This window comes from Chiloscyllium plagiosum, unplaced genomic scaffold (genome assembly GCF_037043375.1).
Source record: "Chiloscyllium plagiosum isolate Xiang-an unplaced genomic scaffold, Cpla_swu_hap1 HiC_scaffold_26, whole genome shotgun sequence".
Taxonomy (NCBI): Eukaryota; Metazoa; Chordata; class Chondrichthyes; order Orectolobiformes; family Hemiscylliidae; genus Chiloscyllium; species Chiloscyllium plagiosum.
The window spans coordinates 26,178,832-26,196,252 of NW_028270164.1; the positions used below are offsets into that span (position 1 = coordinate 26,178,832).

The 17,421-nt window shown below is 39.7% G+C and overlaps 1 protein-coding gene across 3 annotated transcripts in view; it reads right to left on the reverse strand.

Moving 5' to 3' along the window:
• The window catches only part of LOC122563195 (copine-8-like), a 664,955-nt gene that overhangs the window by 350,458 nt on the left and 297,076 nt on the right, over positions 1-17,421 (reverse strand). For all 3 annotated transcript variants that reach the window (XM_043716737.2, XM_087973593.1, XM_087973594.1), the window contains exon 8: positions 12,589-12,652. In XM_043716737.2, the coding sequence (XP_043572672.1) occupies positions 12,589-12,652 (64 nt within the window). The remainder of the gene's footprint in view (positions 1-12,588; positions 12,653-17,421) is intronic.

Sequence of the window (17,421 nt, forward strand, 5' to 3'; positions counted from 1 at the left end):
CAATGGTCATTATCCCTGCACCTATTTTCTTGGCAATTAGAAAAGAGGCTTCTAAGTCCAAATTGTATTGTATCATGAGTGCATAAATGCAGAAATTAGACAAGTGTGTATCAAAGGCAGAAATTATTAATGGAGAATTTTAACTTGAATATAGATTGGGAGAGGCAGACCTGTTACAAAAGTGGTGAATTTCTGGAGTGTCCAGGGTAATTTTGTACAGTGATATATCCTGGCTGTAACAAGGGAACAAGTAATACAGTTTGGGATTGAGTAACCAACCAAATTTAATTACTAACCTAATTGCGTGTGAACATTCATCAACAGTGATCATAACATGATCAAGTTTATTATAGCGTTTGAAAATGAAAATCAAGAATCAGTTACTAGAGTTTTAGATATAAGTAAGGTCAACTTTACAAGGTGAGACAGAGACTGTCCACAGAAAACTGGGATAATGGGTAAAACAACTGAAGAACAGTACAGGATCATTAAAGAAACACTTCACACAATACAATACCAGTTTATACCCCTGACAGGGAAAAGCTCCACTTCACGGATAAAACAGCCGTGGACAACTAAAGAGATAAGGGAACAATGAAACTAAAGGAAAAGCTTACAAAAACACACACAAAAAAAGCACAGATCCTGCTGAATGGAATAGATACAAAAACCAGCAAAGGGTCACAAAGTAGCTTATAACAGCTACTAAAAAGGAATTATCAAAGGAGACTTGCAAGTAACATCAAGATCAGTAAGAAATTTTACAGTTACACAAAGGGGAGTGGGTGACAGGAGCAATGCTGGCCCACTAAAGGCTGAAAGTAGGTATATTGTCAATGACCATGGCAAAAATTGCAGACTTGTTGAATAATTACTTTGCCTTAGTATTTAGAGTAGAACAGGAGGATAGCTTACTAAAGTCCCAAGAAAATAATAGTGGATCGTGGACAGGATCTAAATAAAATTAATAAAACATTTGTAATGAGAAAATTATCAGAATTAATGAGTGCCAAATCCCCAGATACTTCCATCTGAGGGTGTTAAAGGAAGTAAATAGACATCCTAACTACAATATTTCAGAACTCCCCAGATACAGCAGTCATCCTTTTGTATTGGAAAATTGCATATCATTCTGCTTTCTAATAAGTGTGAAATTGGAAAACCAGGGAATTATAGGCCAGTTACCTTAACATATGTGGTGGGAAACTGTTGGAATATAATCACTTATTACATCTTTGAACACCATGAAAATTCTCAATAAATCAGGGAGAGTAGTATCAATTCATGACATGTGTGACAAATCTCTCTGAAGTTTTTGAAGATATGACTTGGGTAGTGGACAGAGGAATGTCTGTGGATGTTGTTTGTATTTGATAAAGTCTCACAGAAGAGATTATTAACTAAGGTAGAAGGCACAGAACTGAGCAAATTACTGACATAGCTAAGAAATTGGTTGAGTGGCAGGTGACAGAAACTAGGATAAAATAGGTAGGTACTCAAAATGGCAGGATGTGACCAGTGGTGTATCGCAAGGATGTGTGTTAGGGTCTCATTTAACCACATTATTTATCAACACCTTGGATAGTCATAGAAAGTCATGTGTCCAAATTTGCTGCTGACACAACATTAAGTGGCATTGTGGACAGTGTAGATAACAGCATAAAACTACAAGGTATATTGATAGATTTCTGATGAAGGGCTCATGTCCAAAACATTGATTCTCTGGCTCCTCAGATACTGCCTGACCTGCTGTGATTTTCTAGCACCACACTCTCGATATTGATAAATTAAGTGACTGGGCAAAACTGTAGCAGGTGGACTTTAATATAAGCAAGTGGTCATTCATTTTGGACTAAGAAAGGACTGATCAGCGTATTTTCTAGATGGTATGAAGTTGAGCACAGTAAATGTCCAAACTGACTTTGGAGTTCAGGTGTAGATCTAAAAATGTCACAACAGGTGCAGGAAACCAATCAAGAAAGCTAGTAGAATGCTGGCCTTTATATTGAGAAAGCTGAAGTATGAGGATGCAGAAGTTATGCTGCAGTTGCACAAAACCCAGTTAGCCCCCACTTGGAGTACTGTGAGCAGTTCTGGGCATCACACCTTAGGAAGTATGTAGCGGCCTTAGAATGAGTATAATATAAGTTCACAAGAATGATACCTGGTCTTCAGCGGTTAAGTTATGGGAGAAATTATGCAAATTAGGAGGTTAAAGGGTCATCTGATTTAAGTCTTCAAGAGAGTAATGGGAAAAGATAAAGTTAAAAATCACACAACATCAGGTTATAGTCCAACAGGTTTATTTGGAAGCACTAGCTTTCGAGGCACTACCTCTTCTCATAATCACCTGATGAAGGAGCAGAGCTCTGAAAGCTAGTGCTTCCAAATAAACCTGTTAGACTATAACCTGGTGTTGTGAGATTTTTAAGTTTATCCACCCCAGTTCAACACTGGCACTCCAAATCGGGAAAAGACAGGGTAAATAAAGATAAGCTAACATCACTTATTGGGATTCTGGAACAAGGAGAGCATAGTCTGGGAATTAATGCCAGGTTATTCAGGAGAGATGTTAGGAAGCAGCTCCATACACAAAGGATGGTAGATGTTTGAACTCTCCGCCACAAATGGTGGTGGATGCTGGATAAATTGTATTTTAAATCTGAGACGACTATTTTTTGTTCAGCTAAGATATTAAGGGATATGGGCTAAAGGCAGCTATGCGGAGTTCGGCCACAGATCAGCTATGACCTCATTAATATTGGAACAGACCCGGGGGTCTGAATTGCCTACTCCTGTTCCTATGTTTTTAAACACAGATTCTCAGCGAAATGTTAAAGAGCAGATGCCGCAGAAACAGAAGTTAAAATTAATTCAGTCTATTCTCATTCCACAGCAGGTTAAAATAATCCATTTTTGATGGTATACCAAGACTGGAGCCAGGCTAATTGGGATCCTATGTTATACTTAGGCATCCTATTGTGCATGTTGGATCTGAATGGCATTTTAACCAGAATTCTGAATCCATCAGGGTGGAAACAAAGACCTTGGTAAGTTCTAAGTGAATTATTAATGTGGTCAAATGGAGAACGAGTACTTCTCCAGACCTGCAAGGAAGGTCTGGGCCTTTACTGTTTCAAGTTCCATATTTTTTCCCAAAGTCCTACTGAGCATCCCTTCCTGAAGTTCTGATTACCAACAACCTTAAGGCCACCCAATCCTCAGCTGCTGCTTTATGCTTAATTCATCTTGCTGGTCTGAAATGACAATTGGAAATTAATGATGGTCAGACTTCCCACTCATACTCCCACATAAGTTAAGGCTTTTCCTGGTGTACCTAATCAATGTAATTGTACAGCAGTGATTGAGGACAAGATACATTAAACAGGCATCTAATCAGGGTCTTATCTGGACAATTTTTTTACTGAATTCAAATTCAAACCACACACATTTCTGGAGATCCAACTCAGAAAACTGCAGGTGACCTGATCAAAGGGATGCTTTGTTAATATATTCTTCACAGTGAAATGTTAAATATTATAATTTTCATTGTGAGGGGTAGCAAAAATAATGGTAACAGATGGACTGTCTGCTACAAAACAGATATTCACTCTTTTGCCACCAAGTTAAGAAGTAAAATCCGCCCTTTTGTGAGTTTCTGAGATTCTGACAGAGCTGGACAGGAAATACAAAAGATATTTCCCCAGCATAAAGGAACCATTTTGGGGAACCTTTGGGAGAGAGGGGGGTTTGGTGAGAGATGCCGGGGGTGAATGGGTGGGGATTGGTGTTGGGGGAGAAGGGGGGGTGGAAAGTGGGGTGTGGGTGCAGCATCAGAGTAAATTGTCAGGACAATTGTGAGTCATCTCACCAAGAATGTGTGGATGCTCCATCAGTAAATATATTCAACATTGATATTGGCAGATTTCTCATTTCAGGGAAACTCTAATAATTATCAGAGCAGGCAGTTGAATGGAATCAAGGTAGAAGATCAGGCATGATTATCTTGGAAGGCAGTGTAGGACCAAGGGTCCACTCCTGCTCCTGTATTCTTATATTGGTTTGAGAATATTGAACAGTTAACCAAGATTATGAATAAATCAAATTTATTTTTACTGTGACCATTCTTTTTAAGCCATTTGTTTCTCTATGCACATTTATTAAGAACTATTCAAAAGCAAATTTATTCTTGGGATAAGTGCCAGGCTTTTGCCCTTTCCTGGAATGATATGGAGGTGCCTGAGTTGGACCGGGGTGGACAAGGTCAAAAGGGACATAACACCAGGCTACAGTCCAACAAGTTTATGTGAAATCATAAGCTTTCACAGCGCTGCCCCTTCATCACTTTCCTGGAATGTTTTCCTTGTTTGCTCCCTTATACTATCCTTCTGCTGAAGATAGTGGTTGTCACTCTGTTGTTGGAAGTTCACTGACTCATCTACTTAGACCATTATTGCAACTGATGTCTGGAGAAGTGTATTCCTGGAAGAACTCAAAATGAGCAACACTGACTATGTTAGCAAATACTGCTTTCTAACACTGCTAACAATTTATTGCATTATTCTGCTGACAATTGAAAGCAGCATGAAAGGAGGGTATCAGTTGGTGATTGTAGGCAGGGTATACCTGGACAATTTTCCACATTATTGAATGTCAATGTTGTAGGTGAACTTGGAAGATGAAATTATCCATGCATTCCGTACAGCTAGAGTACGACAGGATAGATAAAATAAACTATTTGTTTCAGTTTTAAATGTTAATAGGTCTTGTACTACAGCAGCATATTTTGAAGTAGCTATCACATCCAATTATTCTAAAGAAATTTAGAGAATAAGTGATCCATTATTCATTTACACATTAGTTGATATTGGCATAAAAAGGCCTACATTTTGTTTTCTTAGATCCTTGGAAGAAGTAAATGTTTTTTTTTTAAGATTCCAATTTTAAGGCTAAACCAGAACCATTGGTTGAAATAATCTTGTAATGCAGTGGGAACCTGTAAAACAACAGCTCTTCTAATTAGATAAGTAGAAAAGATCTTGCCTACAACAAACAGGCTCCCTGTTAATACTTTTTTAGATAAAGAATTGAGTAAACAGAAACAATCAAGTAAAATTTATCAAATCATTTCTTCATAATTCTTTTGGCTGCATTTATATTCTTCAATTACATTATATTCACAAAATTGCCACAATTATATCATTAAAGTAACCTGCAAAAGAAACCACAAAGGAAAGAAAAACCCAGCAACTTCACTTTCAGTAACTGCAGAGATTCAGAAAGGTGACCCAATTCCACCTTCTCAAAAGCAATGAGGGAGGAGCAATAAATGTAGTCTTTCTTATGATATCACATTTGAGAATGCATAAAAATAGCCTCAAGATAAGAAAGTTGATGGAGTAATAATATTGCTGCTTGAACTGTTGCTCTGGTGCTTCCACACATAAATAATTGGTATGGTACTCTCAAGAAAGGACCTGACACTTCGAGTACTGATTAATAAAAATGGTTTCACTGTTTCAGAATTTGTTGCTAATACTGCTGGTCTTGTGCATTTAGAAATGAAACCAGCTTTCAAGAGTATGACGCACAGTTCCATTCTGCGATATAGCTTCAAGTCTGGCTTAGATATTCTCTGAAGGGTGGCCACTCACATCTGAAGATCTTCTCTTCAAGGGTGTGTCCAATGTCTAATCACTCATAGTGCAAGCCAAGGGTTTCAGAATAGGACCACCTGTGATCTTTAACACAAATGCTTTTCCAATCTTTCAGTAAGCCAACTGAAAACACTGAGTGGCATGTGACCAGTTTATAATTATTAAGCTTCTTTGTTTTACAAATGGCAAGTGAAAATGCAGAGTAACAGTAAAACACAAACAATTCTATTTCAATCTTCTTGCAAATTATAAGGTAAACAAAGTTTCTCATGGCTGGTTTAAAACTTGATCAGCAAGTAACTAAAAGAAACCGTAGCTGGCATGTCAAAGAACTGCACTACCCATAGCAATGTCCAGCAACGTATTCCCCAGTCAGTGCTCACCCTCTGCCAAACCACAGGTAATCTTCACTATCAGCTCCTTCCTGAACCACATGTAGCCTATTCATCACTGACTTCTCCACCCCAGGTCATTAATTGGTCACTTAAAGGCATTAGTTGGTGACAGAGCATGAAGTTAAACACAAAACGTTAGAGGTGGGAAAGTAGCGAGGTTCAGGCATGTCATCATCATATCCAATTAAAAGCCCTTTCTGATTCCAAGCTCACTACATAAACAACAGAAGATTCCACTGTTTAGTTTCCATATGAACTCACTGCTAATGTAGTCTGTCCATAATTCCCTGTGCTTTCACTTTCCACAAGAAAATTGGTACAGTTTAACGAAAAAAATCCAAATAATTTTCTTGGATGTTTTAGAAAATCATCTTGGAAAACATGCATTACAAGTAATGTTTTCATAAATGAGGCAATTACAAAGTGATTCATTAATAAAGCTCTAGAAATAAGATGGACTAATAGTTTGCTGCTTAAAACCAGTTATCAGTCTGTTACCAGAGAAACAAAGAGAAGTGATCTTTGTGCTGCACTATTCTTGTTACACGCATTTTTCATTCACTGGTGAGGCATTATTCAGAAAATGTCCATCATTTATCTTGCCCTAATTGTTTTTTGTGCAGCTACAGAATACATGGCAGCAGTCTGAGCAATGCAATGGGTTTCTGTCTGTGCTAATTTATTACAGAGTCCTTGGATTTACTTTCATCGAAAGACCATTCTCACCACCCATTAACTCTATGGCCCCAATTTTCATTCCTAGGTTCCACATGCAGAGCTGGGAGAATTCTCAATCCTGTGAATGCAAGATTTAAAAATGGCCACCCGTATTCCCCATTTTTGGTCTGGTGGTGAATTAGCTGGATTGAAACCTTGGTTTCTGAGGGTGATGCAGTGGGCTGGTGGATGCAGTCTGGTTGCGATAGCTCTAGCAAATAGTCTAGAACCTGTTCGAAGGGGGTTCCTTGGTGTAAATCACAGGCAGTGATGCATCAGGGGGGAAGTCCATGACATAAGGCTGAACACTGGGAGCAGCATCAAGTCTGAGAGAAGGCAAGGTCACCTCAATTAGATCGAGTTGTAGAGTCAACAATGTTAAACTAAATCTTGCCACCAATCTTGAGGTTTCAAACACCAATAACATAATAACAGTAAAGTAAAACAACACGAAATGGGGAAACATTAAATATGGACTCCCTCCATTACAAACAGCACTCTACTGAACAAGCACCCTCATTCATAAAAACACACTTTGACACTTCTCAACACAATTCTGGACAAGTTGGATAGTTCCAAGCAGTTAATGCATCTTTTATATACAACCATGACCACAGCTAACAATCCCAAAGGACACATAGCTACTCCCTTTCCACAAGGGATCTCTGACCTTCCCCCCACTCCCAAGTGTTCTCAGAATATATCCAGAGGGGTACTTCAGCTCTCCAAAATGTTCCCTAATTATCCAAAAATAATACATTGAGGAAAAAAACTGCTCTTATCAGATCTAAACTTAACTCTCTAGTTCCAGATACCAGGTGTTACCTTGCCAGCTGTCCACTGATTGAAGCAGGACGCAAGATACAAACTCTTCTCCCACAAATGTTTATTTGCCTTTGATAGTTAAATTTCAACTCCAGTTTACATAGAACATAGAAGAATACAGCGCAGTACAGGCCCTTCGGCCCTTGATGTTGCGCCGATCCAAGCCCACCTAACCTACACTAGCCCACTATCCTCCATATGCCTATCCAATGCCCGCTTAAATGCCCATAATGAGGGAGAGTCCACCACTGCTACTGGCAGGGCATTCCATGAACTCACGACTCGCTGAGTAAAGAACCTACCCCTAACATCTGTCCTATACCTACCCCCCTTAATTTAAAGCTATGCCCCCTTGTAATAGCTGACTCCATACGTGGAAAAAGATTCTCACTGTCGACCCTATCTAAACCCCTAATCATCTTGTACACCTCTATCAAGTCACCCCTAAACCTTCTTTTCTCCAATGAAAACAACCCCAAGTGCCTCAGCCTTTCCTCATACGATCTTTCTACCATACCAGGCAACATCCTGGTAAACCTCCTCTGCACCCGTTCCAGTGCCTCCACATCCTTCCTATAGTATGGCGACCAAAACTGCACACAATACTCCAGATGCAGCCGCAGCAGAGTCTTATACAACTGCAACATGACCTCAGTACTCCGGAACTCAATTCCTCTACCAATAAAAGCCAGTTTGTCATCTCTCCTTCCTAATTACTTTACCTCACTGGGGAAAACCAACCCTCAAGTAAATACTCCAATGTGCATCAACCACCTGAAATAATATCAGAGAGGCCAGCATCCCATCAGCAAATCACCCTTTATTTACACAAGGAAATTCCTTGACACTGATCCAGCTCCCTCAGAGCCAGCTCTCAGGCTGAACAGAGCCTCTGACACTTTTGCTTATATCTGTCAGCCAGGGCTCCCTGATTGGACTAGATTAACAGGCCCAAACAAGGAACTCATATTTTATGAGGGTCCACATGGCTGACCCCATTACAATCACTCCATCCTTTCCCCTCTGAGTCACAGGACATAGGCTGGTTCTTCTCTCTGTAACTCTTCCTGGGGTGTTTTAGTTCCTCTGACTCTGCCTCGGATATGGATGGCATGTAACACACAGAAGCTCATCTCTTGCACCTGGAGCATCTCTGAAGAAATTCATTCTATTCTTTAGGCAGAAAAAGGTGTTGAGGCAGCAACATCGGCTATGTGTACCTCAGATTCTGAGATCTCTTCAATGTTTGACAGAGAGGGAGAATCCATGGGTTTCCACGGCCTTTCTGACTGTTTCAAGGAATTGAGCACATTTTCCTTCTGGCCTGTTGGCAAGTTTCCAGCGTTCTTACAGTCCATAATGCTTGTTCAGGACTGTCGCATCTACCTGAACTTTACATGCCACAGGAACTGACCTCGCATTGACCATGCCTCTAGTTCCTGTGGTTCCTGTACTCCCTGAAATAAACTCTCTCTCTTGCTTGATGGAATTTTGTGTCCAGCACTGGCATTCCTGATGCCACTTCACCTTCCCCCACCAGGTCGAGAAGATCAGCTATCACCTGGAGTGGAGTATTCACCCTGTTAGCAACTCTGCTGGCGTTGCTGCTGTAGTTGCAGGAGAAGTGGTCCAGTAATCAAATAGGAATCTGGACAGTTGGTATCTAGTGAAGCTATAGGGCTGTTTGTTTAAGTCTGCCTTTAAATTTGGACCACTTTTTCTGTCAGGCCATTGGATGATTGGTGGTATGGAGCTGTCCTGATACGTTGAATGTCATTCAACTTTAGGAAATATTCAAATTCCCTGCTATTGAACAATGTTATGTTATCTGTAACCAACACTTCCAGGAGTCAGTGTACTGCAAAAGATGTGTGCAGTTTTTCTATTGCCATCCCCATGTTTGATGAGTGCACTCTATGACTGTCCAGCCACACTGATTGGGCATCCACAATGACTAAGAACATTGAACCGATGAAAGGCCTGCGTAATCAACAGAATGGGGTCCAAGATTTACCTGGCTATTCCCACAAATGTAGGGAAGCTGCTGGTGTGTATTTTTTGACCTTTTTGGCACTAGGACACTGCCCCACAAATGCAGCTTTGTCTCTATCCAATCCTGGCCACCAGACATAACTCCTCACCAACATGTTCATTTTGCAAACTCCTAGATTATCTTGGTGGAGTTCAGCTGGTATCTGGCAGTGACCTTTGGTTAGGACATTAACTCTTATCCCCATAATAATATGCTGTCCTCTGTGACCTGGTCTCTCCTGGTCTAAAAAGGCCCTTTTCTTTTCACCATCACCATTAGCTGTTTCAGTTTTGCCAGGACCAGATCTTTCTGTGAGCATAGAACACAGAACAGTACAGCACAGTACATAACCTTCGACTCTCGATGTTGTGTCGGCCTTCTATCCTACTTGAAGATCAGACTAACCTACATACCCTTCATTGTACTATCTCACATGTGACAATCTAAGAGCTGCTTAAATGTTCCTAAAGTATCTGACTGTCCCTAATGTTTCTGATATTATCAGCTGCGACTGGAAATCTGTCCAGAAAAGTTAAAACTATTACAGATTCTTCCAGTGACTCTTCTAGTACTCTGCCAGTGGGAGTTAGCTCAATGCAACCGCACCCACTACTTGGCCTCCTGGACAGTGTTCCAACTTGTATTTGTACGCACTTAATATTACAGTCCAGCACTGAATTTTGCCTGAAGCTATGACTGGCACTGCCTTATCCTCTTTAAGTAGATCTAGCATGGGTTTGTGGTCCATTATTATTACAAATTTACATCCATAAAGGTATTGGTGGAACTTCCTTACTCCACATATGACCATCAAAACTTCCTTCTCTATTTGGGCATATTTACACTCTGTATTAGCTAAATTCCTGGATGTTCCTCTCCACCTATGAGCTAATAGCATCCCGATCTCATACAGGGAGACATCACATGTCAATACCAGATCACACCTCGCCAGCACCTTACAGGATGATAGCTGTTTCTTCAATTCATTGAAAATTATGGCTTGGCTACATAACCATTTCTAAGGCTGACCCTTTTTTAAGAGTTGATGCAAAAGGTGCTAGCAGAGAGGACAGGTTGTGCATGGACTTTCCATAAGAATTCAGCAGCCTAACAAATAGAATGAAGCTCCAACACAGGCAGGGCACCTCTGATCACCCTCACATTATCTTCCAACAGGTGTAACCATTCTTCTCAACTCTGTAACCCAAGTAGGTCACTTGGGGTGCCTAGAACACACATTTCTCCCTTCTAATGCATATAGCATGCCTGAGAGAAACATAAAAGTGTTCCTTATTGGTCTTCCCTGTTATTAGCATGGCATCTAGATAAAAACTGACCTGGCGTAGACCAAACCATAAATATATACTCCAGTGAACATCAACTACATTGAAATAACTCCACAGAGACCAATGTCCCTGGAGGCTCCCTGCCTACAGTCCTGACAAAGGGCTTTTGCCCGAAATGTCGATTTTCTTGCTTCTCAGATGTTACCTGACCTGCTGTGCTTTTCCAGCACCACTCTAATCTCAATCCATCACTAAGCCACCCTATATTTATACATGGAAAATCCCTTAAAATTGTCCAGCTTCCTCAGAACCAGGTCTCAGAAAGAAAAGATGTCCGACACTCCCTTTTTAAAATTTTTTTTTCTTCTTTTTTTAAATTTTTTTAACCCCCACACTACCACCTAACTGCAGTAGTGCTTATTTTACTCCCTTTTTTCTTTTTTTTATCCCCACACTACGCCTAGTTGCAGTAGTGCTTATTTTTTTCCCAGCACCCAAATCTCCTGTATATTTATTTATTTTTAACGCCCACACTACCACCTAACTGCGGTAGTACTTATTTTACTCCCTTCTCAGAGCTCCCTGATTGGACGAGATTAACAGCACCAGTCAGGGAACTTGTATTCTATAAGGTGCACCTCGTTGATCTCATTACAATCACAACATACAGTTTATTATTTTTGGAGAATATGCTGCGGTATTTTTAAAGAAATCATCATGAACACCATTGTCACTCGAGAGTCCAAAGTCTGATCTGAACAGAGACAGTGGATCATTTAAAGCTCCAGCTGCCTTTGCAAAATGTGCATGCATGAAATACAGATCACACTCCCCAGACTGCTCTCATGAAAATTACAAATGCTGGGCTCCAAGGTCCTTGGCCATTTAAGATTTCCAAGGTCCTTGGCCATTTTTGCCACAATAAGAAGCTCTCTGTCACAGCGAAAATCTGAGTTCACAAGTGCAAGTAGCTTGAAATTAAATGGCACAATAGAAAATTAATTTCACTGATCAAAACACAACCAAAAAGATGTTGGCAGCAATTTTGGTTTCTGCTGAAAAGACATGGCTTTGGCAGAACAGATATACAGTCCACTTGCAATGACCATTCAACTTTCCAGTGAATGCCAAGCTGTGGCATCAATTGGTGACCCCACTGCATTAATGGCAAAGCAGGGGCTCATCTTGGTCCATCAGAGAACCATGCCAGTCAGGCAATCTCTAGTTTGGGAAAGTGATTTTCAAGCAATAGCTAGTCAAAGGTCTACTGGTTAGGTGCTTGAATGCCTACTACAGGTAGACAGAATGAGCATAGCTGCCCTTTCGCAGCTTAAAGTTGAGAAAGAGACCCTTCACCAAATGTTGGATCCAGATTTTGATATTTAAACAGCTTTCAATTGAAACAGAGAGGTATACAGTCCCCAGTTTGCAACTTGCTTCAGAACTCCATGGGATGGCTTTGAGCACCAATGGACTGAGGCGCTTCCACTCCAATTCTCAACTGACAGTCACATATTTGTGAAGTGTGAATATAACGGCTAACAAATATAAAATAAGTTCCGCTGGTTTTAGAAATACAAAAGTACAGAGTGACATGACATTCTAAGATAATAGTTATATCCAGGAGGCATTTTCTAACCCTACTTTCTCCTGTGACGATGAAAGCTTTTACGTACCCGACAATTCCCAAGTTCTTCAGCTGACAGTATGATTGCCCCACATTTCTTTCCTGGAATTCCGCTGTGGACAGATAATAAAAGAGAAATAAAAATGTGACATTTTAATTATTATTTTTCAACTGCTTTTCAATCCTTAGTAAATGAAAAGAACCATGTCCAAAGAATATGCATTATAAAGTAAAATATTTTCTGTAACTCAGAGCAATCAGGTTGACTATAGAGTTTGCTTTCCTCCATTTGCAGCTTGTAGTTAAAAAAAGTGGCTGTTAAGAATAAAAAAAACTCTGTTATCTACATCTTTGCTAACATTCAAAAATGAAAGAAAATATTACAAATAATTACTTATGGAACTATTTGTTTTCTATGTAAAAATTCAGTACTTGCTGGATTATTCACTTTGTTTAATTTTGCCTTTTTGATAGATTATTCTATTAACAATTCTGTTGGAACATTGTACAAACATTACCATTTAGCAACTTCCTTCACTCATTTCGAGAAAATGGATGGTGATAATGGAAAACAATGGCAAGTTTCTTCTTGTTTGCAGAGACAATAGTGAGCATCAGTGTGCCAAGTTTAGCACGATTGACTGCAACATGTTCCAGTTCTTAACAGATGTACTTTGAAATGTGTTTGCCTGCAGCAGATTGTTATTTCTTCTCACTCTGCTGCCTGTTTTCATACCTCCAGTTTATTAAATAGTAGCAGCTAACATTCAGTCATATTTTGGATGGCAGTATATTATATGGGGTGATTTCATGTCAAGTGGCAAATGAAGTAAATTCAATCACAGCCCCTCCCCAATCTCTACTTTTGCTGAAATTTTAAACAGGAATGTAAAACATACACTAATGATTTTGATAAAATGGAAACAGAAGATATGGCCCTTACTGTAGGAGCTATATTTTGGTACAATGACTTAATTACATAATTAATACTTGAGTATCCCATCAGATAACCAGTTGAATCCTCTTTTCTTTAGTGTTCCAGCATTGGAAGAGTGTATACCCTTACACTGGGAGATTGGTTCCTATCCTCCTACACATTGCTGTAAATCTGAGATCTGCATACACCTGATAGTAATTACTGTGGTAGAGATAATGTCAGATTATGTTTCTCATTAGCAAATAAGCTGATAAATATTACAACAGGAAGCCAATAGAATATGGGTCTATAATAGCACTGGCCTATTGTAGCACAAGACTTTTATTTACCTTTGTATTAAATTCAATGAAAAAAAACCCAGCCAAGAAAATTCATAAATGCTATTGCATTATACTATACATGTACATGGGTGAAGTCAAAACAATTCAGCCAAAGCAAGTTACTCAGCTTGTACTGCTTCAAAGATTTCCATGAATTCAGGAACATTTCATGGTTAATTATATCTGGACTATACCATTATGGGAGAAGATCAGAAAAAAATGGCATTTAAATGTAAATATTCTGGTTCAAATATTTTGTGTCCATTTCCAACAAAATATGCTGGAAATCAAGAGTGGCTCTGGCAGCATGGAGAGAGAGCAAGCCAACCTTTTGAGACTACACAGTCTTCATCAGAGCTGACATTAAGTATTGAGGGGGCAGTACTCAATATTGGAAAATGGAATGGCAGCATGGATTCCATCATGTGCAGCAATTTTCTCTTACATTGTATTAAAACGTTTGTTTAAAGACATAAGTATGTGAAAGGGAGAAAATCAGAAATTGGATTTGAACAATTTTGAGGTCAAAGTTAGAGAACAGAGAGTCCCATTCAAAGAGGCTGCTCATGAAATAGCATTGCAGAATTCACTGGGAAGGAAGCTGCTTTGGTGCTAAGGGTTCCCTGCTTTCAGAGACAACGTCAGGGGATTCCTGCAAAAAGCTTCTTAAGACTTAGCAACTGCTATTGTCACAGAGCAAATGAATAAAGAAGCTCTTAGATCCCAGAAAATGCAAACTTAACCACTCTAAGTGGTTGGCTAAAATAAAAGCAAAATGTCAGCCCTTTATACACCTTGCCCCATTTTATTTTCCACTGGCTATATGCCACTTCATGAAAGAGTCAAGAACAATATCTGATGGCATACACCTGGCAAGTATCACTTTTGGAATGCTCCACTGCTGTTAAAATTCAAAGCTAGCATCAACTCACAAGAACATGTTTAACAGCCTTTATTTTTGATTTCCAATGGCTTGTCTTTTGTAGACATCTCACAGTTGATTTGCATTCATTGTAACTAGTGGAAACAGCTAATCAGATAACTGAAACCTCATCTACAAAACTTACTGCATTTATCCACTTATCCAACAATCTGGAAAAGTAAAATATTCATCTGCTGCCTGTCAATGCCTTAATCAATGTGCCAAAGCAACTGTAACAGATTAGACTCTCAAATGGAATAGGAAAGTATGGACTTTGAAATTGCGTTACGGAAAGTTGTTCGAATGGAAAGTTGTTTTCTACTACATTACAACAAAGTGCAATTTAATTAATGCGTAGACTGGATCATTAGCAACATTAAAAAGAACCAAACCGGATTCTGGCTGAACTGTGTATATTCATTTCAAGCAATTTTAGAAACGTTTACAGGGGAGAATACCACAAATTGTGGGAAGAAATTTCAAGGATTTGTCCAGTTTAAAATGTGCAAGAAGCTCTAAGTGTGGATTTGATGGTTTACTCACCACCAGAATTAAACTAGACACCAGTTTAAGATAGGGCAAAAGCAGGAGCCAGCACAGTCTGTCTGTTCTAGATTGGGCAGTTTGCTGTCATTGATCCCTCTCTCTCTGTGGTGATTCTATGGCCTGCCTAATTACAGGGTTAAAGGATGGATTATTGGTTAATCAAAACAGAACAGCCACTTATCTTATATAACAAAGTACTTTATGCATGATAGCAACAGGTACAGTTTATTTTGCTGGACATTATTATTTAGGACTATCAGGAGCTGTGTAGCGTACACCTGCCTCTCTCTGGAACTCATGTGGATTACCACTGTTATGCATGTGACATCATCAGAATGAGTGGAACTTAACATGAACATAAATTCATTCACAACCATTACTTTGTAAAACAAAGTAAACCTGCAAAGCCCTCCAACTAACATCACAAGAATTATACCAAATTTGGTTGAGTTGTTGAACAGACTATTAAAGCAACAGTCTGACATGGCCATTCTGACAGAGACTGTAGAAACATATGAAATAGGAACAGGAGTAGGCTATCTGGCCCCTCAGACCAACTCCGCTATTCAATAAGATCATGGGGCTGATCTTTTCGTGGACTCAGCTCCACTTACCCACCCATTCGCCAAAAACCCTTCGTTCCTTTATTGTTCTGAAATTTATCTTTGCCTTAAAAACATTCAATGACGTAGCTTCAACTGCTTCACTGGGCAGGGAATTCCACAGATTCACAACTCGTTGGGAGGAGAAGTTCCTCCTCAACTCAGTCCTAAATCTGCTCCCCCTTTGAGGCTATGCCTCCTAATTGGCAGTGGAAACAACCTCTCTGCTTCTATCTTATTTATTCTCTTCTTAGCTTAATATGTTTCTGGGAGATCACCCATCATTCTTCTAAATTGCAATGAGCATAGTCCTAGTCTACTCAACCTCACCTCTTCACTCCGAAATCAATTTAATGAGCTTTCTCAGCACCCTCCAGTGCCAGTACATCCTTTCTCAATTAAAGAGACCAAAACTGGGCATAATGCTTGGTGTGGCCTCATCAGCACCCTATACAGATGCAGTATAACCTATCTGTTTTTAACACTCCTCTAGCAATAAAGGACAATACTCCATTTGCCTTAATTAACTGCTGCATCTGCAAACCAACATTTTGTGATTCCTGCACACGAACACCCAGGTGCCTCTGCACAGCAACATGCTGCAATTTTTCACTATTTCAATAATAGCCCATTTTTCTGTTATTCCTCCCAAAATGGAGGATCTCACATTTTCCAATATTGTATTCTATCTGCCAGTCCTTTGCTGACTCAATTAACATGTGTATGTCTCTCTGCAGAATTTCAATGTCCCCTGCACATTTTCTTTAATGTTCCAGGTTCCTCTAACACAATCCTTGAGTATGCTTTCTCTCACTGGCAGGAACAGACCCACAGGAGGTACATAGTTAGATGGTCAAGAGGCAGTGCAGGAGTTCGGGAGACAATGAAGTATCAGGTCACAGAAGAAATCTGCTCATTACCATCAACCATATTCTACTAGCTAATAAATCAGTACTCTTTCATTCTGAGCACCATTTGGAAGAAGCATTGAGGAAAGTAAAGGGAGAGAATATAATTTTGTTGGGGATTTCAATGCCCATCCCCCAAAAAATGGATCAGTGTGACACTACCACAGAAACTAACAGTGGTAGCTAAGTCCCGAAGGAAGCAGATGCTAGACTGAGCTTATGGGAAATAGTTAGAGAACTAACCTGATGGAAAAGCCAAATTGACCTCATTCTTGTCAACCTTGAATGCTTGCATTCAATCAAATCCCAGTAGTTTTGGCAGGAGTGATCACCACACAGTACTAATGGAGATGAACTCCCCTCTTAACATTCAGGCACCCTGCAACATGTGGCACACTATCACTATGCTAAATGGGACAGAGTCAGAACAGATCCAGCAGTTCAAAGGAGAACATCCACTAGGCAGTGAGTGTGTTCGTCAGCATCAGTAGAATTGTATTCCACCACAAATAGGGATGTTAAGGCCCATTATGCCAGAATTCTGTTTATTCCATTTAAGAAAGCATGGCAACAGCAGAATGTGATGCACCCAGTAAAACTACAACACAGGACTACATGCATGCATGACAGTGGAAACCGCATGCAAT